A 25,726-nucleotide genomic window follows, 5' to 3' on the forward strand; every position below is an offset into this window, starting at 1 on the left:
GGAGCAGGTTTTCATCAAGGATGTCTCTGCACATTGCTGCATTTCTCTTTTCCTCAACCCTGACTAGTCTCCCAGTCCCTGACGCTGAAAAACATCCCCACAGCATGATGCTGCCACTACCATACTTCACTGTAGGGATGGTATTTGCCAGTCGATGAGCGATGCCTGCTTTTCACCAGACATGAGGCTAGCCATTGTGTGTGCATTTAACCCTTTATTCTGCCACTAGCGGGGGTTAAAAATGCCCCGCTAGTGGACGAAAAGCGTCGCTGTTACAGCGGTAAAGCACCGCTAAAATTAACGCTGCACCACTAACGCCCCACCCCAGTGTCAAAGTAGCCTTACTGAGGAGTGGCTTTCATCTGGCCACTCTACCATACAGGCCTGATTGGTGGAGTGCTGTAGAGATTGTTGTTTTTATGGAAGGTTCTCCTCTCTACAAAAAAATGCTGGAGCTCTGTCAGAGTGGCCGTTGAGTTCTGGGTCACCTCCCTGACTAAACCCATTCTCCGCCGATCGCTCAGTTTGGCTGGGCGGCCTGCTTTAGGAAGAGTCCTGGTGGTTCCAAACTACTTCCATTTATGGATGATGGAGGCCACTGTGCTCATTGAGACAATCCATGTTGCAGAACATTTTCTGTACCCTTCCCCAGATCTGTGCCTCGATGCAATCCTGTCTTGGAGGTCTACAGACAATTCCTTGGACTTTATGACTTGGTTTGTACTCTAACTTGAACTGTAAGGCCCCATGCACACGAGACGCTGGTAAACTTGAGTTCCGAGGCATTTGGGCATTTTTTTCAACTACCCCTGAACACATTTAATGTTATCCTATGTGTCCATGCACACATTCACGTTTTTTTGCGTTTTAAAGCAATTGGGTTTAGGCTCGTTTTTTCAGAAGCAAAATTTTGGGTTCAGACGCAGAAGTTTTCGCGTTTCAGACGCAAATCGCGGCTAAACGCTGTACCGGCGTTTTGCCGCGATTTCGTTTATAGGCGTTTTTAAAGGTGACCTATTTTTTTACATTTGAAATCTCAAAAATGATGGCAAATTATGAAAAAACATAAAAAAAAAAACATAAAAAAAATGTAATTGCTTGCATTGCATTGTGGACAATCCACAACTTGTGGTAGGTGACGTGGCCAGGTGATGTGGCAGGTGACGTGGCCAGGTCACAACTTGTGGCAGGTAACATGGCCAAGTGACGTGGCAAGTGTACAATCCACAACTTGTGGTAGGTGACGTTGCCAGGTGATGTGGCAGATGACGTGGCCAGGTCACATGGCCATTGGACAATCCACAACGTGTGACAGGTGACATGGCCAGGTCATGTGGCAAGTGGACAATCCACAACTTGTGGCAGGTGACATGGCCAGGTGACGTGGCCAGGTGACATGGCCTGGTGACGTGCCAGGTGATGTGGCAGGTGACGTGGCCAGGTGACGTGGCAATTGGACAATCCGCATCTTGTGGCAGGTGACGTGGCAAGTGGATAATCCACAACTTGTGGCAGGTGACGTGGCCAGGTGACATGGCAAGTGGACAATCCACAACTTGTGGTAGGTGATGTGGCAGGTGACGTGGCCAGTGGACAATCCACAACTTGTGGCAGGTGACGTGGTCAGTTGATGTGGCAGGTGACGTGGCCAGTGGACAATCCACAACTTGTGGCAGGTGTCGTGGTCAGGTGACATGGCAAGTGGACAATCCACAACTTGTGGCAGGTGACGTGGCCAGTTGACGTGGCCAGTGGACAATCCACAACTTGTGGCAGGTGACATGGCAAGTGGACAATCCACAACTTGTGGCAGGTGATCTGGCCAGGTGACGTGGCCAGTGGACAATCCACAACTTGTGGCAGGTGGCGTGGCCAGGTGATGTGGCAGATGACGTGGCAAGTGGACAATTCACAACTTGAGGCAGGTGACGTGGCAAGTGACACGCTAAATACACGTACACTGCTGCTCTCAGCTGCTCTGGTCTCACAAAATGGCTGAAATGGTTAAATAATACTGTTTTTTGAGCTTAGGGAGGGTCTTATGATGTTTCTTAAGCAAACGCTTATAAACGCAAACGCGGTAAAACGCCACGAAATTCTCGGCAAAAACTGGCGTTTTAAACACCGGTTTTTGCGTTTGAAAACTTGTGTTTAGATTAGTTTGCATTTGCGTCTCGTGTGCACGGGGCCTTAATTGTGGGACCTTGTTGTGGAACCAATCATTTCAGTTTCTTTTATTTCTGAAAGGGACATTTACTTTGATATACAAGTTATTTGGATTCCCAGCATGTTTCTGGAACTAATTATGCTTGCAATCCAAGGTTTTACTGTACCTGTACCCGCTAAGAGGCAATATACTTAACTTTGCAGCAGTCCTTATTTTGAAACACTTTTGCTGTGTCAGCCGCTGCAACGTTTCTACACTTCTGATTGTGTGGAATACTTGCTCCCCCCACGGCACACTGGAGGAACCAGAGGTAATTGGTGTTCCACACGTCTGACTAGTTGAATACTTGCAATAGCGAGGAGCAGTTTAGCAGCAGTGTTTCAAAATACAGGCCACTTTCTGACTCTTTAGCAGGTATGTTATTTTATAGGAGGGACTCTGTGCTGACAGTGTCACTTTAACCTAGCATTCAGTCTTTATGTTAGACTCCCTGTGGGTCTTTGAACAACATGATTCAGTCTTGGAGTGGAAGGCTAGTATTAAAATTAATAAAAAAAAAAGAAAAATCAGGCTTTGCTGCATTAGCTAGGGCACAGGGATCTGTTTGATAGAAAAGGGTCGGCCTCATCAGGGTGTTTCTTGCTCCTTTATGATGCAGTCTGAGGCTGGTACAGTCCTTGACCAAGCTATAATGCTTTAATTACAGTAGTTGCAGCGAGAACCTGACTGTGAAGTCTGATTCTGATAAAGTCTGAATCTAAAACTGGCTAAACACAATTGCACATTTTATGTGGCACTGAATATATTCACACATAAGCATTAAAACTGTGAATTTTCTTGTTTGTCTTTACATACAGTATGCAGTATACAAAATTAACTAAAGTACACTAAACAAGTATGCAGCCAGTAAAGTAAGCATTCTTTTTACAGGTCAGTGACTCTGGGAGTTTTAACCAGCGATGACGTGAACATTTTTTTCTGTGCATTTAGAAATGGCAGTGCAGAAAACCTCCTCGGACACCTGTTAATAACTGTGAACAGAGCCATCTGGTTTTCTCTGCAATTCTGACTCCCGTGCTAGTCTTGCTACACTTTCAGGGCATTCCTGTGGGGTATCTGAATGACTTCTTAAGCTGGCCATACACCATACAATTTTCTTTAGATTTACCTTGAACTGTGTAGTAGAAGGGCCTGCCTGATTGCATACAAATTTAAAGTGTTAAGGTTTGACCTCCTCCAAAATATGATTTTGGAAAATCTAAAGGAAAGTTGCACAAGAAAATTATATAATGTATGGCCAGCCTAAGTCAAAGCACAGTTGGTGCAGGTTCTGACTGATCACGTTCTGCAGGCATTTGTTTGGTTTAACCCTTGATCTTTAGCATTTACTGAAGGATCTCACTGTTTGCCTGAAGTAGCTGGAATTTGTCCCCATACCCAGCTCAAGCAAAGTGTTGCCTCCTTCAGAGGAATTTTAAACTCTTCACCCTCCGTCTCAAACTCTATATTCTAAGAGCCACCCAAATTTGCACTCTGCATGAGAATATTGGATGGCCTTCTTTCATTTACTTCTTCAACTTCAGCCTCTACTCTTGACATTTGGTCATGATGGAACAGCTTGGTTCAATCTTTAAACAAGCCAAATCTCCAGGAACTAAGGTCCAGTTTTTAATCTGTTCATGTGGGTCATGAGGCCAACCCTGGAGTTAGGGTAGTCCCTACCCCTTGGTCCTATGTTCCGACAGGGGACTTGGTCACTGGAGGAATCCTGTCACTCATTTAACATCCTAGAGCTTGTCCCTATGCCACTGGACCTTCTGGGTGGAGGGGCATTCAATATGGTCTTCACTGTACAATGCCACAGCTGTTGTGTACATCAACTACCAAGGAGAATCCAGAATTCTTGTTGCAGAAGGAGCAATAAATGGTCCTGCATCTAGAACTTCTCTGTTCAGCCTTGTAACAGCTTAAATGTGGGCCATTGGCAGGTAGATTTCCTTTGCTTCTAGGGCCTGGATTCAGGGGGGGGGGGGTGGCTATATACCTGGAGAGGTTCCAGGATTTCTATTGCAGGTTTGGGGCACCAGACACAGACTTTCTGGTCTCCGGATTCCACACACTGGACAGATTGTCTCCAGAAACGGGATCCCCTGTTGGAGGAGTAGGTGCATTCAAGGGATCAGCACAGCCTGGTTTATGCCTTCCCCCTGTGCTGCATCTGCCTTTTCTGCACCACAAGCTTTTAAGGTAGATGGCATTCTGATGATCCTCATAGATTCAGATTGGCCCAAGCTACTGTGGCTCTCAGATTTGTCAGAATACAGGGGGATGCTCTGTGTGATCTATCAGACCAACTAGATCACATGTGTCAAACACAAGGCCTGCAGGCCGAATCCGGCCCTCCAGGCCATTTCATGGGGCTCTCACACCTCTCCTAGAGCTGCAGAAACCCCTTTGTCTCCCCCCCCCCCCCACACCTTGTCTCAGAAGTCAGCAGAAGAGAGAAGGACAGAACTTCTGCGACAGATCCTTTATGTCTTTCCCCAGCCATGGAGAGAGGCTCATCCCTGCCCCCTCCCCTTTTCAACAGTCAGCATCAACAGAACTCCTCCTACAGATCATGCTTCTCTCTGCAGCCACAGTGCCCCCTGGTCTCAGCATTCAGCAGACACCGGCAGCTGACTCCAGTGCTCCTCCAGACCCTGCACTTTCTGCTTCCCAGCTCCGCCCCTTCGCTTCTTTCCAGCAGCCACACAGGGTAAAGGGGGTTCACTGTGATGTAAGGGACAGTGGGGGACTCGTGACTTCTGATGATGGGGAGGCTTGTGACACCTGATGTAAAGGCGGGGGTGCTCTGGAGGGTTCGCATACCAGCCAATTAAGTTTCTTGTGGATGATACAAGCAGTGTGTGAACCTCCTTTTCAGACTTGCATCATCAGGAATGTGGGTGGGCTCTGTGCTAATCTGCCCTTCACAGCTTAAGTCTTTAGTTATTACTAGAAACCAGTAGTTATTGAATGTAGAGGCAAATATTTAATATGATAAAGAGTAGGTACATTTATATAGTCTTACAGATACAACTGGCCCTTTTGAGGGCAACCATCATGCTGATGTGGCCCCCCATGAAATTGAGTTTCACACCCCTGACCTAGATCTTCAATACCATGAGTCCTAAACTGGGGGCCTTGGGAGGTCTAGTTTATAAACGCTTCAACATTGCATGGAGATGGCTTGGTTCATCTGTTGCAAGTAAAATAACTCCCACCCCAGGATGTACGCTATACTGACCTGTTTCTAGTCAGATCTGTATCCACATTTTACACCTAGTACCGTATAGGATACATCTCATCATTGCAGTCTTATTCTAGAACTGCTAGTCTGCCATTCTATGATGGGGCTTATGTATAGGGTCTAATCTACGTAGTTGTTTTTTTAGTTTTGAAAAGTGTGTAGAGGGATTAGAACACCTGTCCATTTGTATTGCTGTCTGTCTTTCCATTATGGTGATTTCACACTCTCTCACCCTTTTGTCTTGATAACCGTTATCGAAAGTAAAAGAAAATCACACATTTTGGGTTGGGATCAGAACAAAAACAGAAGGGATATCTTTCATTGGGGACACTAGTTCTGGTGACACCCTAGAATTCCCTCGCTTTGGAGAGATTTCCTCTCACTTTCTGTTTTGGCGTTGCCACAGGAAGTTAAGGGATATCTCTCCAAAGGGACACAGGTGAAAAAAAAAAAGACAGGTTGTAACCCTTCCTTACTCTATCCAAAATGACAAAAGAAATTGTTTTTTAGTGGCACTTTAAGAATGTTCCACTTTCCTTCTTGAGTTGAGTAAAAGCCTCGTACACATGTACCACTGAATAATTGTTTTAAACGTAAGTTGGAACAAATGCTATGCTGAAGTGTATGGTTATGCTGTACGGATATTTCTGTGTCCTCAATGATATGCTGCCTTTGTTTTGTTTTTTGTAGCGCATTGAAAAACTTATTTTGTGTCGGTTTTTAATAAAAACTATCTGATTTAAAAAAAAGCCTCGTACACATGCACAGTTTTCTTGGCAAGAAAACTGCTGGCAGAGCTTTCTTGCCGAGTAAACCGTGCGTGTTTACGAGGCTTTGAGATTTCTCGTCAAGAAAACTGCCCAGAATCTCGATGAGAAAAATAGAGAACCTGCTCTCTATTTTCTCGTCGTGAGATTCTCAGCAGTGTTTTCCTGCCGAGAAACCCGAGCTTGTGTATACTTACCTCTCCATGGAAACCCGTGCATGCTCGAAATGACTTTGACGCATGTGCGGTAGCTTCCAAGGCATATGTAGGGTAAAGCAAGATGGCGGCCACGGCATTGAATGTGACGAGCGCATGCTCGTCGTAGTTGATGACGTCACTGCGTTTCTGCCATTCAAAAGAATGGCGGTTCTTTTGAATGGAGTGTGTGTACACTCGGCCGGCAAGAGAATCTTGCCAAGAATCTCGTCAGGAAAAACAACGTTTTTTTCCTGACGAGATTCTGGGCCGTGTGTACAGGGCTTTACTCTTCTGGTTACAATCTTTTGTGTAGCGTGTTTTTATGAGTTAAAGGCTTTCTCATTAGAGTGACCCAATCTGATCCTACATAGGGGTTGCAGGGTCAGGGCCTTCTTCCTTCCTGACATGGTTTCAGGAAAAGGGTGGATACACTGCGCTGCCTAATAAAATAATAATGGTAGCTGCTAACACTGCTTGTTCAAAAAAAGCATAAAACAAAATAGGGGTATAAGTGTAGCGCTAAGTCTGATACCAGAGGTATCAGAAATCCATAATGTGTGTAATATTACAATTAAATAACACTACATCAAATATAAAACAGGTGTGTTGATGAAAGAAACTTCCAACGAACAAATATTAGTGCACAGAATATATAAACACGAGGAAAGCAAAAAGTCCAATAAACTCAATTTTAGGATAATTGAGTATCCATAACAAAGTCAATTGTCATCCGCACATCCTCCACTCATGTGAAACAATGAACCACCACTGTGTCATCCGTACATCCTTCACTGAGGCAAAAAAAATAAATGAATGTGACTTCAATAACGTGATAGTCCCACCACCGGTGACAGTGCAGGCTTACCGGAACTAGTTGATCACTAGTGGCATATGCCAAGAGAGATCAATCTGAGCTTTTAAGAAGTTGGTATTTCAATGACAATCCTGGACAGGAAGCGTGGCACCAAATGATGCAGAGATCCAAACACACTTGGGACTGTATAGTTGTTAATGTCTTGAGACAAGTTGGCTCAATAAAATGCATAAAGGAGAGAAGAAAAAAAGTGGCCACATAGCGTAACTCCGTAAGGTAAAAAGATACTATGTTTATTCACAGCGAACAAACTTACATTTGGCTGGACAAGATCTTGCATGCAAAATGGGGCAACAGTGGAGTCCTCCCGACGCGTTTCGTGGTCAATAGCACATCGTCTGGGGTGTCTCTCCACTGCAGCCCACTCCAATATATACACACACCACATATCAATAACCAATCACATGTAACGGTCTGACTCACCTCCAGCAATCAGCAGCTGCAGGCCATATCCTATACATCAAAGATGGCACTGCAGTTTGCACTCCAAGCCTCCTTGTGAGTAGAACCACCCTCGTAACAGGAACCGGAAGTGAGGTCAAATCTAGTGACTAATTAGATTTCTCAAAAGTTTTAAAAAGATTAAACTATATAAAACGTATGGCTTATATGTTTTTGTATTTATTACCAGGGGAGTTATGATAAAGAGGCACTGAAATTATGAATTGGACAACACGAGTCCTGGATCGGGCCCCTGTTTAAAATATTGAATCTTTGTGTCCCCTGAAGAGATCATAGCTAGACTATGAATAAACTGTAGATGCTGATATTCACTACAGTTGGCGTGGAGACGGCGCGCCGCGATATCTAGCTGTGACGCGCATGCGTGCACTCCAAGCCTCACTATGAGACCCGGATGTATACTGCAATAGCGGGGAATTGCCGCCTCACACTACACTACTATGACGCGCATGCGTCCCTCCCACGTCTCGCTATGAGACTCGGAGGCGTCTACTAATCGCTACCACGGCGATTCGCACAACGTCACCGCGCATGCGCGGCACGTAAACGTCATCCAAAAATGAAATAAACAAACCGCGTACGTACCGTACATACGTCACGCGCGTCTGCAAACCAAGCCTCTCTTTGGAGAGAGGAAAGTATTGGATTAAGAACTCTGTGCAAGCCAAACCTCATTGTGGCGATAACAACTCCTGTAGGAATACACGGAGTTCACACACATATAAGAGGATCTGTCAATCAGAGTGGATATTAGACATCCATTAGAAATTGATCAGTAAGCCAACACAAGGCTAAGGTATATATACATTGCAATCATGGGACCTCATAAGGAACCACGATGAAAAACGCCATTTATTAAAATTGCATATCTATCTTAGCCAGAATGTAAGGCCAAATTCATTCGTGGACGTTGTTAATAGCCCTAGAGCATGAATGTTAAACATATAAAAAACCATATTTATTAAAAAACATCTTATCTGTTTAAAATGCATGTAAATCACATGCCAGGCCATATAATAAAAAATTTAAATGAAATGAGTATCAAATTAAAATGTATGTATATATATGTATATAGTGTAACCACTTTTATGCTAATAATCTATCTACTGCCTCATGATTGATGTGAGTCAGATCGCCACATATAATGACTGCTAAAACTGCAGTTATAAAGATAACAGGATATGAAAATTACAAACAAGCATAAGCATGGTCACTATACATATTGAACAAATTCCCAAAGACCCAGAATAGAAAAAACATATATATATATCACTGGAGTCCATGACTGTAAACCATTTATGACATATTGATAAAAGAATTAATGTCCCATTCAACATTCATTCCGAACGGGACATATGTCTGGAGCTCATATATCCAGAACGTCTCTAAGCGTGAAACGCCACGAGTCATAGCTCCGCCCCTCCATGGAGGGGTGTATTTATCTATGACTGTAAATTTGGTTCCTTTTGGATTTCTCTGATGAAATTCTCGGTAATGCCGGGGGACTGGATGTTTAGTGTCACCTCCTAGTATAAGTGCAATATGTTCACTGACTCTAATAGAGAAAGTGCGGATGGTCCGACCTACATATTGTTTACCGCAGGGACACGTTAGTAAGTAAACAATGTACTTAGTCGCACATGTACAAAATGTTTTTATGGTGTACTGTTTGCCTGTAACCGTTGAAGAGAAATCTGAAATCTTTCTAGTGGTTAAGGTGTTATATTGGCAAACCTTGCATTTCCTGCAAGGGAAGAAACCCACTAGATTGTGAAAAAAGGAACTCTTAACTGGAGGGTTGATAATATTTGGAGCTATTTTCATCTGTAGAGAAGGTACTCCTCTAAAGACCACTTTGGCCTGTTCAGGCAATAATGGACCTAACACTCTATCTCCTCTGAGTATATTCCAATGTTTATTAAAAATACTCTTAATTTGTTTATATTGAGTAGAGTAATTAGTTAACATTGAGAATTTAAAGCCTGAGTCTTCATGACGTTTAGTTTTAGTTGATACTAATGATTTTCTGTTCAGAGAGAAAACTCTCTGTAGCTCAGAGTCTACATCGATGGAACGATAACCCTTCTCCAGAAACCTAGTCTTAAGGATCTCTGCTTGAGCAAGATAGGTATTATCGTCTGAACAGTTCCGACGGAGTCTGAGAAACTGACTCCGAGGCACCGACCGAAGCCATGATGGATGGTGGCAGCTTTCTATGGGAATATACCCATTCCGGTCTGTCGGTTTAAAATAAGTTTGAAAATGGAATTTCTTATCGACTATTGTTATCTCTAAGTCTAGAAAATGAATCTTAATAGGACTAAACTCATATGTTAGAGAAATGCCTCTATCGTTACTATTTAGAAGGTCAAAAAAAGATTTGAGAGACTCGGGAGTGCCATTCCATAGGAGGAGGATGTCGTCAATGTATCGGGCCCACAGACCCAAGGACGGAACTGTTTGAGCATAGACGACATCCTCCTCCCACTTGGCCATAAAGAGATTCGCTACAGAAGGCGCAAATTTAGCACCCATAGCAACTCCTCTGAGTTGTAAATAATAACGTTGATCAAACCAAAAATAATTATGTTTAGTGGCAAAATCTAGAAGTTCAATTATATAGTCACTTTGGAATGAGGCAAGGGTTTCCTCATTGTCCAAAAAATGTTTCACTGCCTGTATGCCTAAATGATGTGGAATACAAGTGTATAAGGATGCCACGTCGGCAGTGACCATAATACATCCTTCCTGTATTTCTAAAACCTCCAACAAACGTTTCAGGTTCTACCTCAGGTCTCTTTTCCCAGCCCCAGCACCTCTGAAGAAATAGTTTTCTTCTAGATGTGCTGTGGAGTTGCCTCACTGTCACTGCTTCTGTTAGAAAGCCTTTGTCTAAACTTCCAGGCTCCTAACGCTGTTATTTGGGTTGTTCTGGCCTTTGCACATTATTAAGTGGTCAGAGGACTTTGTCTATAGCTCCTTCACACCTTGCACGTCTCTCAGGTGACAGGCAAGTTTTTACTTGGGCTAAGCTCACACAGGCATCAGACTTTAACCTCTTCCATACAGGGCAGTTATACACCCATCCATACCAGGCCTATTCTGGCACTTCTCTCCTACATGTACAAATCATAATTTTTTTGCTAGAAAATTACGCAGAACCCCCAAACATTATATATGTTTTTTTAGCAGACACCCTAGGGAATAAACCGACGGTCATTGAAACCTTTTATCTTGCACGGTATTTGCGCAATAATTTTTCAAACGCCTTTTTTTTGGAAAAAAATTGTTTCATGAATTAAAAAAATTAAAAAACAGTAAAGTTAGCCCAATTTTTTTGTAAAATAGGAAAGATGATGTTACACCGAGTAAATAGATACCTAACATGTCACGCTTTAAAATTGCGCACACTCATGGAATGGCGCCAAACTTCGGTACTTAAAAATCTCCATAGGCAACGATTTGAAAATTTTTACAGGTTACCAGTTTAGATTTACAGAGGAGATCTAGTGCTAGAATTGTTGCTGGCACTCTAACGCACGCGGCGATACCTCACATGTGTGGTTTAAACGGCGTTTACATATGTCGGCGGGACTTGCGTGTGCGTTCACTTCTGCGCGCAAGCTACCGGGGACAGGGGCGTTAAAAAAATAAATTGTATTTCTTTTTTTTTATATATATATATTTATTTCTTTTTTTACACTTTTTTTTTAATTTTTTTTTTTTTTGATCACTTTTATTCCTATTACAAGGAATGTAAACATCCCTTGTAATAGGAATGTGTGTGACAGGTCCTCTTTATGGAGAGATGCGGGGTCAATAAGACCCCACATCTCTCCTCCAGGCTGGAAAGCATGAAATCGGTGAAAAAAATTCACCGATCTCATGCTTGCTGTTGCTTAGCAGCCGCAATCGCGGCTTTGTTTACTTACGGGGACCCGGGCGTGACGTCATCACATCGCGCCCGGGTCCTCCGACGGTCATAGAGATGACTGGTGACCATCTGGTCACCAGTCATCTCTATGCTTCCTGCGCGCGCCGGACGATTCGTTCTCCGGGCCCCCGATGGCACGGGAGAGCCCGGAGAAGCACCGGATGGCGGCGGGAGGGGGGGGATGTCCCCTCCCGCCGCCTGTAAGAACGATCTAGCGGCGGAACCGCCGCTATGATCGTTCTTACGTTGTGCAGAATCGCTGGCAGTTTAGAAGGATATCTGAATGATGCCTCTAGCTGCAGGCATCATTCAGATATCCCCCCACAAAGCCCAGGACGTCATATGACGTCCAATCTGAACGGCAGAGGTTCTTTGTGGACGTCATTTTACTCGGGGGCGGTAGGGAAGTGGTTAAGGCAACATTTAACGTGCATTAACATGCCTATAGTGTCAAGTGATGCTCCTGAAATGCCCTGTGAATTTTTTTTTTTCCACAATGCTAAAATGGGCAATGATCACTTTTGATGCTTTTCAACTTAAAGTGGAGTTCCACCCATAAATATAACATTACATCAGTAGTTTTAAAAAAATGTCATTAGTCCTTTACGATTTTTTTTTTTTTTTTGATGCCTTCAAAGTGTTGTTGCTAGGCAGAATAGTTAATCTTCCCACTTCCTGCACCTAGGTGCTTAATGCTTCCTAACCTACACCGCACAGACTCCTGGGAATGTATTGGGTGTAACTTTCCAGGAGTCTGTGCACTCCCCAGTCTCAAAGAATCATGTGACTTGGACAGCACAGGTGAAACCTGATCTGACACTGCTTGTGCAGCACTGAGCATGTACGAGATCTCCAAGGCTGAAATCCAGGAAGTCATACAGTCTGGCTTCATGATGCCCACACTTAAGATGGCCCCAGTCAATTTCTATTTTATAAAGTGTCTAAATGCTGTAACAACCTAACAAAACGGACCTTAGTTTACAGGCCAACTTTACTAGAATACATTAAGCTTGTGTATTACAGGGGTATTTATATTTAAAAAAGTGAAATTGTGGCCGGAACTCCGCTTTAAATGTGCTGTAAACTCCATAGGTGCATTGTCAGCAAGTTGTAATGGAAGTAAATTGAGGTGATTGTAAAGCGTCAATGCCAAAATCGGCAGGCAGCATTATTTTTCTCTTGCTGCAGTGCAAGGCAATGCTAATGCTGTCCACATGTACACCTCCAAGTGTTCTTTGTTTTATCAGTTGTGAATGGTGCTGATAGGCTGTCAGGAGGCAGTAAAAATGTCTGAAAGACACTGTAGGGATTTTTTTTTCTAGTTTTCTTACCAATCAGAAGGGGCTGCTTTTAGGATGTCCCAGTGGTCAGAGATTACAATTTCTACTGTGTCCTTCAACGAATGGGAGAAGAAATTTGAATTTTCTCCTCACCATTAAATCATTTTCACTTCTTTCTTTGAAGGATACTGCACCCTCCCCTCTAGTTTTGTCTGTGAACAGCAATTTTCTATATGCTGCTTTGTGACCTACTTATCTGCAGGGTGGATTTGATTTAAATCGAGTCGACCTTAATCACTAGTAAAAAAGGCTCGTGTCAAATCCACTTGATTTAAATCATAATTTTTAAAGAGCAACTATCATCTCTGTCCCACAGCGGCGACTCCTCTAACCCACTGTTGACCCACCGACTGTCCCATTCACGTTAATGGCACTGCTGGTGATGCGGCAGTGACACAACAAGGTGTGGGATGCCCCCTACAGGCACTGCCATAATGGATCTGAAATGGCAGGTGTTCTTAAAATGCAAGGTCTTATTTTCGTTGGTAGTTAGAATCTTTAATATTTGCAAACAAAATTAAGGTTTCCTATTTAGAATAATATGCTGTCAGGCTAGTAAAACGGCATTATCAGAACCGATTTAATCATACAGCTTGTAATGTACATAGATAGTACATCAATGCATTGCATGTTATCTTAGCTAGCAGAGCTTGGCTTCATTAAATGAGTTTATCAAAATTGGAAATATTGCAGAATATACAGCCTCCTGCTATATAACTAAGCTCCATTTCATGCTGAATAAACCAAATTTATTCATGTATCTTAAATAGAAAAGTATCTTTAGATACATTTTTACTCTAAAAGCATTTTATTAAAAATTTATTTAGATTAATCAGTGTTTTTTATTCACCCTGCTTAGCTGCCCCCACAGATGTAGAATTTGGCCACCATAAAGGGCTGTACTTTTTGTTGTGTGGTTTTTTTTTTGTTAATGGAGGGGTATTACAGGCAAGAGTGGGTTGATTTTTGGATCTACATGAAGTCCTGGTGACTAGCATATTCAGAAACGGAGCTTAACCACTTCAATACTGGGCACACCAGCACCCCCCTCCCCCCCCCCCATTCCTGCCCAGGCCAATTTTCAGCTTTCAGCACTGTCACACTTTGAATGACAATTGTGCTGCCATGCAACACCGTACTCCAATGAGATTTGTATCATTTTTTCACACAAATTTAGCTTTCTTTTGGTGGTATTAAATCACTGCTTGTTTTTTTTTTTTTTTTGTTAAAAAAACAAACAAAAAAATACAAACATTTTTGAAAAAAAATAGTTTTTCTTAGTTTCTGTCAGTAATTGTCTTAAATAAGTGAGATTTTCTCTTTCACTGATGGGCGTTGGTGAGGTGGCACTGATTGGTGTCACTGATGGGCATTGTTTAGTGTCGCTGATGGGGCTGTACTGTAATCGGGGCACTGATGATCTATACAGGTCTCCGATGCCGCTGATCGCCTCTCCTCGCCACACACACTTTCAGTGTGAACCGATAAACAGCACTTCATTACTTACATATGACCGGCTGTGATTGGACAAAGCCGATCACATGGGTAAATAGCCGCCTCATCGGCTCTTTACCGAGATTGGGGTTGTGCCGTGCCGTGCCCTAGGAACGTCATCCTAGAACGAGAGTGCATCCCAATCAGTCATTTACCTATACGGTGGGTGGGAAGTGGTTAAGAGTTGATTGACACCAGTGAGCTGCGATTGTCTGCGTTCGACACCCGGTTGCCATTGACTTCTATTAGACTATGCATTTCCTGGAAGCGGATCAAAGATGCCGCATGGAGGACTTTGATGCTCGTTCATGAAAACGCACAGTCTAATAAAAGTCAGAGGGGGAGTACACACACAAAAATTTGTAAAACATTGATAAATCGTTCTGCACCCAAACCCCAGCGCATTGGTGTGATCCCACTCTTGGAAAGCACAGCTTCCATATTTTATGCATAACAGGTATCCTTTTAGATGTGGTCAAAAGGAGGTGGTTAATATTGTATCTAATTTATGAGCACAATCTCTGAAAAAGCGATAAGCCAAAACCCAGAGTAGAGACGAATGTTAAACATTTTACATATACTATAAGATATATGTGCGGTCTACGTGTTTCTGGATTTTTGCAAGCAAAATAATAAATTTGCTTATGAATGTGAGAGATCTTTGTTCCCCATGCACTGTATGTGTGGGGAATGTGTATTTAAAAAATAAAAATAAATCTATTTAATGAAACCAATAAAAAGCTGACCATGTTATATGACTAGCTGTTTTCTGTACATGTATATGTCAAGATTGGCTCTCCTTGCACAGCTAGATAAATAAACATTTAATGCTGTTGAAAATAAATGGCTTAGAAGTCTCTCGCTACAGCCTCTGCTTCCTTCTTGCCCATTTTATTGCTCTATTCAATCAGGTTTTGCATGCATGTCACACAGCTTAGTAGAACAGAAGGATCCTGATGTAGCTAGGCGTAAATAAAAAGCCATTCGAAATCAGAAATCTTTCCAAATCTCAGAATGCGTTCTATATTGTCTAATACATTTCCAATATGATTTTCTTCCATTGCATCTATATAACTGAAAATATTTCAGCGCTGTTTAATTTATGCCTTTTGGCATCTGCAATTTATTGTGTTGCTGCTCACTTCAACTCTCTTAAATAGATTTGTCACATTGGTTGGATACGGAAATGCTGCATAGAGTATTCCATAATAGTGAATACTGTGTTTGCAGCTGTATGTAGTAAACTTGTTGGATATATCTGCTCTTGCACATAACCATGTGAGCTGAGAGGCTTTTTATTAGGAAGATAATGATAACTGTTGGTTGCATAATGCATACATTTCTGCAATTACACAAATCGACAATATTCATAGAAATTGCAACATTAATGTTATACACAGTCACAGAGTTTTAAATGGGGAAATTGTCAATTAGTTGTAATGATTCACAATAAGGTCTTGGTAATTGCAAACGACATCTTAGAAGCACATGCATTCATTTGAATCTGTACAGTTAGTTCTTCTAACTGCCCAAGTCAGTGGCCTTTCCCATAGATATGATATACTTATAAATGTTTAATAATGATTGCCAATATTTTGCAATGGACATATTATTCAGCAAATTACATTCTTGCTCCGTTTTACAATTTTTTTTATGACCATTAATAACCATACAATTCTTTCGGTAAATAAAAGCATTAGTTGGTTTTAGTGCTTCTTAAAGCGCTAGTAAACCGCAAAAAAAAAAAGTTTGTCCCCTGCTGAATAATATCACAATGTGCTAGTATGTTCACCGGAAGTGACATTATAGACCGAGCACATGCTTCTTTTTTGTATTGGATACTCCAAAAGAAACATTTCCCAGCTCTGTTCATGTCAACATAGGCATTTTAGATGTTTCCATCCACCTTTACACATTCTGCACCTCCCATTACATTTTACAAATAAGGACATTTAGATGGCCATAGCAGGTATTCAAACCTGGGAGATGAGGCACAGATAAACCACCATCAGAATCCAAGAGACATACAGGAAGCTTTTAAGTGCTACGGTTTCACTAGTACAGTGTTTGTTAAAGTGTGGGATCATCTACCACTGGGTTGGCGTTCACCTTCACTTTTGGTAGTAAGTGTCAAAGCTCAAGATACAGGCAAAGGACAAGCTTGTTGAAGAATATTGACACTGATGTTGGGTACTAGTGACAGAATTCATAGAGAGCTACACTGTTTGCTCAGGTTCAATTGAAAATTGTTTTTTAAGCTAAAGTTTAATATTACGGGTAGTATTCATTTGTTGAAAAGGTTGTGATGGTGTTTTGTAATAGACCGACATTTTTTGAAGCTTGTAGCTAGTCAGTCCAGCTTAAAATCTTGATAGTGTAATTTCTTTAACAAAATTAGCACTGGAGATCTTTTTCATATAAAGAATCGTCTTCCAATTCCATCCAGTCACACAGGGACACAATTTACATTTAGGACTCATTGAGATGGGCGCTGTGCTCATAAGCCTTTTTTTGTGTCTGCATCTGCCATGTGTATCCATACCATAGAAGTGGCTGCAGGGAGACAGCCATATGTCAACATCTGGCAGCAGTGCAAGAGCAGGTACATGTACCTGAACGCACACTGTCTGAATGGGCCCTTCAAGCAATTCATATTAAATCTCCTAACCTTTTCTAGGATAATAAAAAAAAACATCCAATGTGTACATCATTCCATGAGACCGTGAATTTGCATCAAGCAAACAAACATCCATTCTTTTTCCAGTATGTTGGTCACACATGACGAGAAAATATAACAAATCTTGATTTATTTTACATTCGCACATGATTTGTGCATTAATGTTGTAAGCTTTTTTTGAATCTAGGTTTAAGTTCACCTTTACAAAATAAATAATAAGTGCATATTTATTGCAGGTAAAAATGTGCATTTAAGATTATTATTATTATTATTATTATTTTTAGAAGCCTGGAAAGCATTGCACCCACAATCAGCAGATCGTAGGTGAAATGCAACGCTCCTGCAGACTTTCTATGTAGCTGTCTGCCAGTACCTCTGATACGGGCAGGCAAATGCTGAATGACAGGAAGCTCAGTGAACCACCTAGAGCACTCAATAGCGCCATGGTAGTTCAATAAGAACTACAAGCTGACTGTATTTGTAGTTCATTGATTCACAGGGATCTGTAAATGAATGAAGTGGCTGTGTGTGGGCAGAGCCTTGCATGGCCAAGCTCTTTTTGAATTAACAGCGGATGCAGGGAGAAGATCGCCAACCCACTGTCACAAAGAGGAGGGGGGATTGGGGAAATAGGGGCAAATGCTGAACGTGTTATACCCTAAATATGGATGAAACAAGTTCTGAAAGGTGAACTTATCCTTTAAGTTGATGAGAATAATCTACCTTCTAGTTCATTGCTAATTTCATGTTTTAATGTCTTTTTTTTTTTTTTTTTTTCAGAGCTTATCTAAGCACAATCGAAGCAATATTAGAACAGAAGGAGGACCTCCACCATTTGTGCCTTTTGGGCAGGTAGTATTTTTTAAGTTTCTGCCATTAATAAAGTAACTGCAAAAAATCCATTGGGGGTTGATTAATAAAAAAAGTCAAGAATTCTCAATAAACAAGTTGAATATTCATCTTGCACACAATGGGTTGAGTTATAAAGAATGTGCCTAACCATTCACCCATTAAAAGTGCATGTAGGTTCATTCTGTATGAATGGGGGTAAAGAGAATGGACTATAGCCTGTGCTGTTCAAAAGGGGAAAATACTGCATCTTGCCACTAGATTGTCCTACAGTATTATTCAAAATTCATTTTGATACCCAGCTCTATTTATTGGCCAATTGCAGTATTTTCTGTTTTATGTCAATTATTTACATTTAAACGTAATACTTTATAACCTACAGTATTTAGAATTGTTTTTTGATCCAATTGCTCAGAACCATTGTATATGTTCTTTAACAGATCGAATGGAATGTTTCTACATATAAATCCCTAAGTATGGTATTTTATGCATGAATGTGCTTTGCGTTAAGGCAGCACATTCATTTAGATTGGGATGCCAATGCATGTGAACATTCTTACCACGTAGATGTGAAGCCAGCCTTACTTTGCAAAGTGAACAGTCTTTACTCTTTTAGTGATTCAGCCCCACTATATCAGCCTCAGTCACAATACACCTTGTGTTGCTCATAGTTTTCACAGTTTCTGTCAGAGGAAAGGCAGATGCCTGCACACTTTTGTTTTTGGATGTTCATCCATCTTGATATAATACAGAAGGACGTCTAAGTTTTAGGAGGGAAAGTTGAGAAAGCCAAAACCAGATAGTCAAACAGAAACCTGTCTTTTGTATGATGGATGTTTCTAGTTGAAAGTTGTGGACACTAAGGCTCCTTTCACACTATGCTACGGAGTCCACCAGCTCAGCGGGAGATCTGTCCACAGATCTCCACTGAGCCAGCGGATGACAAGCCCCTCTCTGCTCACTGAGCGGGGAGGGGCTAGTGCAGCGCCGCTGATTCCTATGGAGAGATCTGATGAAAACGGACAGCGTGTCATTGAGGAGATGGAAAGGGTTCTCTGAATGGTGCCCATGCTGGGCAAGTGACCTCCTGTGATCAGAAGAAAGTCTAGATGGCCCCCATAAACCCTAAAATCCACTTTATGAATCCTGAATAAAACCACATAGAAAACACCACACAAGACCACAGTTTGAGGGGGGGGGGGGGTGTCGCACTTTTTCGCGCTAACCTCTGTGCTTATTCATAACCAACAGTGGGATGTTCCATCTATCTAATGTTCACTGGTATAAACTTAGGATTTGCAATCCAATATTTATCATTTAAAAATCAACATATTTTATAGTCCTAGTTGTGCCGATCGTTGTCATGTATTGCCTTCTATCCATCTTTATGTTGGTTTTTGTTTTATCTTGTATACTCGTGTATCTTTTTCTGACATATTTCTATGACATTCATCTATATTGTGTTTTAGGCATTGATCATCACTAATTGTGTTCAGCTGTATATACCTTTTGGACTTAGTATATTGGGCTATTGTGAGATCTTTGTTGGTTATGATTAAGCGCTGAGTTTAGCACATAATGCATCAGCCCATCCCCTCCACTTTGGTTTTGTATGGTGTTTCTATACTGTTTTATCCAGGATTAATAAAGTGGATGTTAGTGTTTTCATTGCAGCCATCCAAACTTCCTTCTGATCACTGTACAGTTGTGCGAAATAGACCAACACACACACTGGAGTTGTGTGGACCTACTTAGAATAACATTGCTTTTCTTACAAGTGACCTCCTGTGTTCACAATGCAGCAGGGCAGCTGCTCAGCATTGGACCCAGAAGTCAGTAGAGATCACTGTAGTAGTGGTTTCTACTACAGTGATTTCCAGCTTCTATGGGGATCTCAGATATGGCACATATATACTGAAAATAGGAAATAAAAATTGTTGAATCATACTTTCCTAGCTGGGTATGCAGCATTGGTCCCCCATTGAGAGTCTGAGCCGGGTGATAGTCCAGGCTTGTGGGCAGATCCTGACCATATATAAGGTCACGATCCTTCCCGAACCTGGACCAGCTCAGTGACATCAGCTAAAAACTGGTCACAGGAGTGCAGAACGATCTACAACTCCTGTGATCCACAGGGGAGGTTCAGCCAAACAAGCTTTGGCTGTACCTCTTCTTTTAAACTGGTCTAAGCTGGGCCAATGTAACATTTTACATACCTGGAATTCAGTTTTAAATGTATTTTGTTAAAGACAAACACTGTGTAAGTACCCAAATCTGACTTTTGTTTAGACAACCAAAATAAACCAAAACCTGAGGTTCATATGTCAAGATATAATGTATAACAACAAGAAAAACCGCTTCCCTTATTTTAAAAGAAAAAGTGTGTGCACTTATACAAAACTATCATGGTACACTGTAAAATTACTCGCACACATCCAAATCTCCAAATATTATTCTAAATGCCGTCATACTTGTATAGTGGTAGAGACATTTTTGATCAGGGAAGCAGTTTTTTCTTGTCATCCTCTTTTAGATGTGAATGTAAATTAATAGCTATTGTTGCATATTTAAGTCTATGAATACCATTTTTATTTAAGATTTCTGTGCTCGCAGGGTCTTTTACCTGACATAGTAAGTTCTATAAACTGTGTATAGATCATAATTGCTGACTGCTGTTTACATGTCTTGTTTCAGCGCCTTGCGACTGCTCCTTCAGTAGACAGCAAAGAACTTGATAGCCGGAAAACGCTGCAAGCCTCCAATGCCACCAAAACTGTGGCAGAAAATGATGAGTTTGAGAAACAAAGAATAGCTGCTATTGCTGAAGTGGCAAAAAGCAAAGAGGTTTAGGACTTTTTTTATTTCATTAATATTACCCAGTCCTTGGAAATACAATTAATATACTTTTTGTGAATTTGTTAATTGAGATCCGTCTTCATAATGGGTTCTCGGATTAATATCTAGCACCTTAGCCCTGGGTAGTAATAACTGGTCTGATTCCACCTTTGATTGGAAGGCTAATACGATGTTTAAGCAAAGACTTGGCCAGTTAAGACTACATTAGGTACTAATAAGTAGTACTACTAGTAGTTGGAAATACTTGTTACAGCGATTTTGCAATTTGTTGGAAAACCTCTGTAAAATCGAGTCTTTGCCTTCCTTTTGGTCAGTCACTGGAGATCTACAATTGTACTACAAAAGACGAGCAGATACACCTCCACTGGTCTTTTTTGGGGAGACATCTGACTGCCTATGATGAGTTTTACTCATAAAAATAAAGCACAGAGAGAGATTTTGTATTAAAACTCGATTTCAACATTTCATTATTTTTAAAAATACCTTTATTGATATGATGGCAAAGAGAGACATCTTCTGAATTTAACATTTGTTATTTGTTTCACAGTATTCTGTTAATCTCAGATAAACGGGTTATACTACTGCCTTCAGGAGGATTTTGACACTGGCAAACAAAAAAGTTTGACAAAAATTAAAAGACAGGCGCAAGCCTTTTAGTGCATAATTTCTAAACAATCTCTTCGATTCCAAAATATATAACAAATGATGGAAAAAAAGTGCAAATTCTTAGTTCAAGAAAAGCCCCCAATCAACATAATATTATATCAATTGTGAAGTAATTCATTGTGACGGTATCGGTATGATATCCCCGTCAACGTTCCCTTCTTCCCATAACGAAAATCACCCCAATATTCCACGAGGAGGGATATCCCTGGAATCGCCCAGAAAGCCACACATGAGACCAGCTTACTGCTTGAACAACACAGGCCTTAATGTTATATCACACACAGCTTATATGTCATTTCCAAAACTGTTACAATGACAAATCTCCGCCCCCTCACACTGGGGCTTCCATACAGATTATAGGTAGACACGACGGGGCCGATGCTGAAAACACATTTTCTTTAGACAATGACATCAATGACGCTGAGCACTAGCTGTACTGAATACATCAACCAGACCGCTCGACCCCGCATATAGAGAGATAATTAACACAATGAAGCAATCAGCATAATTAACCCAAGCCACTTATCTAATCACAGTAACTAGTAAACACAGGGCTAGAACAATTAACATTTGAAACAGGGCTAGCTGCAGAAGAGTAGATACAATTAACAGCCTTAAACGAGCAGGGAGGATTAAACTGAAGCATATAGGTAAAAAGTCCATCACAATGGCCCCCCTTCTTCTCCCTGCTCCGGAAAACCCGGTTGGACCTTTCCTGGTCCAGTAGGGTTGACGGGTTCAGAGCTTTTAGTCCGAGGTTAACTCCGTTTGGCGTGACTGACCTCCCTTGGCAACTGCTTCAGACTCAGGTATGTCACCGGGTCGTCGGATCACATGCCGGTCAGTCCCCAAGTCTTTGTGCGATCTGCAAAGTCACCAGAAGTCAGTGTGAAGACAGCGAATGGGTCTGTGCGCCGCCGTCTAGGTGTCCCGCTATGGGAGGGGGCAGGTTATGGCTCTGAAGTGACAATCCCAGGAGATTCATAAAAAGAAAAAGTTATATTTGTTGAAATGCTGTAGCACTGGTGCTCAGAGTCCGGGGGGGGGGGGGGAGGGGAATCAGAGCCCCATAAGGTCAGCCACCCCCTGCTCCCTCCGCAGCCGCCGGTTCTCCTCTTTGAGCTTCTCCAGCTCCATCTCCAGTTCATGGAGCCTGGGGGGGTCAGCCCGCTGTGACCTCAGGTGGTTGTTCTCCTCCATGCGGCTTATGCACTCCTCCAGCTCCATGTACTCATGGATCAGCTCCTGCTTGCTCATGTCCTGCAGGCTCTCCACGTGGTCCTTCATCATCCGGAACTGGGTGGTGGTGTAAGGGGCCACCGGTGGGCCCTTGGCGAACATCTCGGCCCGCATCTGGGACGCCCGCTGCGACTCCCTCTCCTCCAGTCGCTTCTTCTCCTCCCAGGTCAGCTTGTTATACGGCTTCCAGGACCTCTTCTTCTTGAAGGGTGGCCGGCGGTGCCTCTTTCTGCCCAGCTCCCTCCAGGGCCCCTCCGGCTCAGGGCTGTCGCCCATGACCAGCTGACAATGGTGTTCCCTGTTGTCCGTAATAACAGATTGTACCATGAGGGCTTCGTAAGGGGTGCCCAATGGTTCTTCCTGACCCAGCTCCTTTGGATCCCAAGCCGAGTCTACACAATGGGCTGCTGCTGGTGGGCGGTACCCAGGTTGAGACCAATTTGACCTGGTGTTGTCATTCATGGGGCAATTCTGCTTGAAGTGACCCAGCTGTTTGCACCGGAAGCAGCGTTGTTCGTTGTCCTCCTGGCGATGATAGCGAGGGCTAGATGTCACCGGTCTGTTAGGAGGTTGGTATCTAGCGGTTGGTGGGTGTGAGGGCACCGTTTGTGGTGGAGGTTGTTCCTGTGGTGTGACCTGGTTCGTCTTGCGAGTATCTGCATATTCATCCGCCAACTTCGCGGCCTCTGGTAGAGTCATGGGCCTGCGATCTCTCACCCAATCTTTGACGTCCGTCTGGATGTGATTGTAAAATTGCTCCAGGAGCATTAGTTGCAAAATGTCCTCTGCGGTGGTGGCCTGGCTGCTGTTAGCCCAGTTAGAGGCTGACAGGGACAGCTGGCATGCCCATTCTGCGTAAGAGTCTTCCGTGGTTTTGCGTGAGTCCCTGAACTTCTGTCGGTGGGACTCTGGGGTTACTGCATAACGAGCCAGGAGCACTTCTTTAACCCTGGCGTAGCTATGGATATCCTGATCTGGCACGGTCCGGAAAGCATCAGAAGCTTTGCCTGACAGTTTGCCTGACAATATTGCAACCCACTCTCCTCTAGCTATTCGGTGCAGGTTACATTGTCGCTCAAAATCCGCCAGGAAGTTATCAATCTCACAGTCCTTTTCATCAAAAGCTTTAAAAGCGCTAAACGGAATCTTCCTTGCGTCTGCTGTGCTGTACTCACTGTTCGGAGAAGGTGCGGCTGCTTGTTGGACTGCTGCCAGTTTTAACTGTAGTTCTGCGTCCCTTATTTCTTTAGCCTTCTGTAGTTCTGCGTCCCTTATTTCTTTAGCCTCCTTCGCTAACAGGTCCATCACTTTCAGTACCACATCTGGCGTTGGGTTCGGGCCGAACCACGCTAGCTTCTCTCTCATTAGCTTGTTGGCTGGCGATTCCTCCTCCTGAATCACTGGTGTCTCCATCTCTTGTACTGCTGGCATTGCTGCAATCCCGTCCTCCTGGTCTAGCTCCATTGATTCTGCTATGATGACCCGCTTGGTTTTGTTGCTAGCAATCCTTCCACGAACTTCCAGTAGTTCTTCCAGTGTCTGCTTGGAATCCGGGTGTGAAGGGGAATAGAAGGGAAAAATCCCACTGCTGCCACCAATTGTGACGGTATCGGTATGATATCCCCGTCAACGTTCCCTTCTTCCCATAACGAAAATCACCCCAATATTCCACGAGGAGGGATATCCCTGGAATCGCCCAGAAAGCCACACATGAGACCAGCTTACTGCTTGAACAACACAGGCCTTAATGTTATATCACACACAGCTTATATGTCATTTCCAAAACTGTTACAATGACAAATCTCCGCCCCCTCACACTGGGGCTTCCATACAGATTATAGGTAGACACGACGGGGCCGATGCTGAAAACACATTTTCTTTAGACAATGACATCAATGACGCTGAGCACTAGCTGTACTGAATACATCAACCAGACCGCTCGACCCCGCATATAGAGAGATAATTAACACAATGAAGCAATCAGCATAATTAACCCAAGCCACTTATCTAATCACAGTAACTAGTAAACACAGGGCTAGAACAATTAACATTTGAAACAGGGCTAGCTGCAGAAGAGTAGATACAATTAACAGCCTTAAACGAGCAGGGAGGATTAAACTGAAGCATATAGGTAAAAAGTCCATCACATTCATCTTTTAGTTAGAAATGTGCTTCCCCCTGTGCCCGAGTAAACATGTACACTTGCCTGTGGCCAACCAGCAGCCTACAAGTCTGATGTATTGGCTCCTGTATGTCTGTGTGATGTCAGATTTCCTCTAGAACAATTCAAAAATGCCTCCCAGCTCATTGATGTCACTATGATGAAACTGTCATTCACTCACACGAGTACAGAAAAACCCAGAGATGAATCATTGTGCAGTATATTTTATTTAAAAAGTTCATTCAATCAAAGATAGTTCAAATACACTCCCATTTTGTGGGTACCAGGGAAGTACCAACACAACCAGCTCTCCTGCTCATGGTATTCTCTTAACCTGTTTTAAAAATGTTATCAGGTGGATGTCTAGGCCTCTTTTGCTGCCTGTTTTGGGCGTAAGGTCCTTCAGGCAATTGTTTGAACTGGAGGTTGCCCTTGGTTTTATTCTGTCTGTTCATTTCAGTGGGCTGCCCTACCCGCAGAAACGCATGGAAAGAAGCCCCTGACCCTTTTTTTAAATCGAGCCGCACTGAAAACGCACCACGTTTGCCAGTGTGTGGGGGGATACCTTTTAATAATGTGTGTGGATACCATGAAGAGCAGCATGCTTGTCTACATATCAGGAACACACAAAATTTTGCACACATTCCCTGTCGTAAACGTGAACCCAGCCTGAGGTTGGGATGACTCAAGACTGATAATACTTTTCAAGAGCACCTTGACAGGAAAAAGCTTGAGACGATTTGAAATGTAT

The 25,726-nt window shown here is 42.6% G+C and overlaps 1 protein-coding gene across 1 annotated transcript in view; it reads left to right on the forward strand.

The window, feature by feature from the left end:
* TDRD3 (tudor domain containing 3) overlaps positions 1–25,726 on the forward strand; it is a 401,075-nt gene that overhangs the window by 274,876 nt on the left and 100,473 nt on the right. The window contains exons 6-7 of the mRNA XM_040341347.1: positions 17,985–18,056; positions 20,748–20,897. Coding sequence (XP_040197281.1) covers positions 17,985–18,056; positions 20,748–20,897 — 222 coding nt within the window. The remainder of the gene's footprint in view (positions 1–17,984; positions 18,057–20,747; positions 20,898–25,726) is intronic.

Source organism: Rana temporaria, chromosome 2, assembly GCF_905171775.1.
Source record: "Rana temporaria chromosome 2, aRanTem1.1, whole genome shotgun sequence".
NCBI lineage: Eukaryota > Metazoa > Chordata > Amphibia > Anura > Ranidae > Rana > Rana temporaria.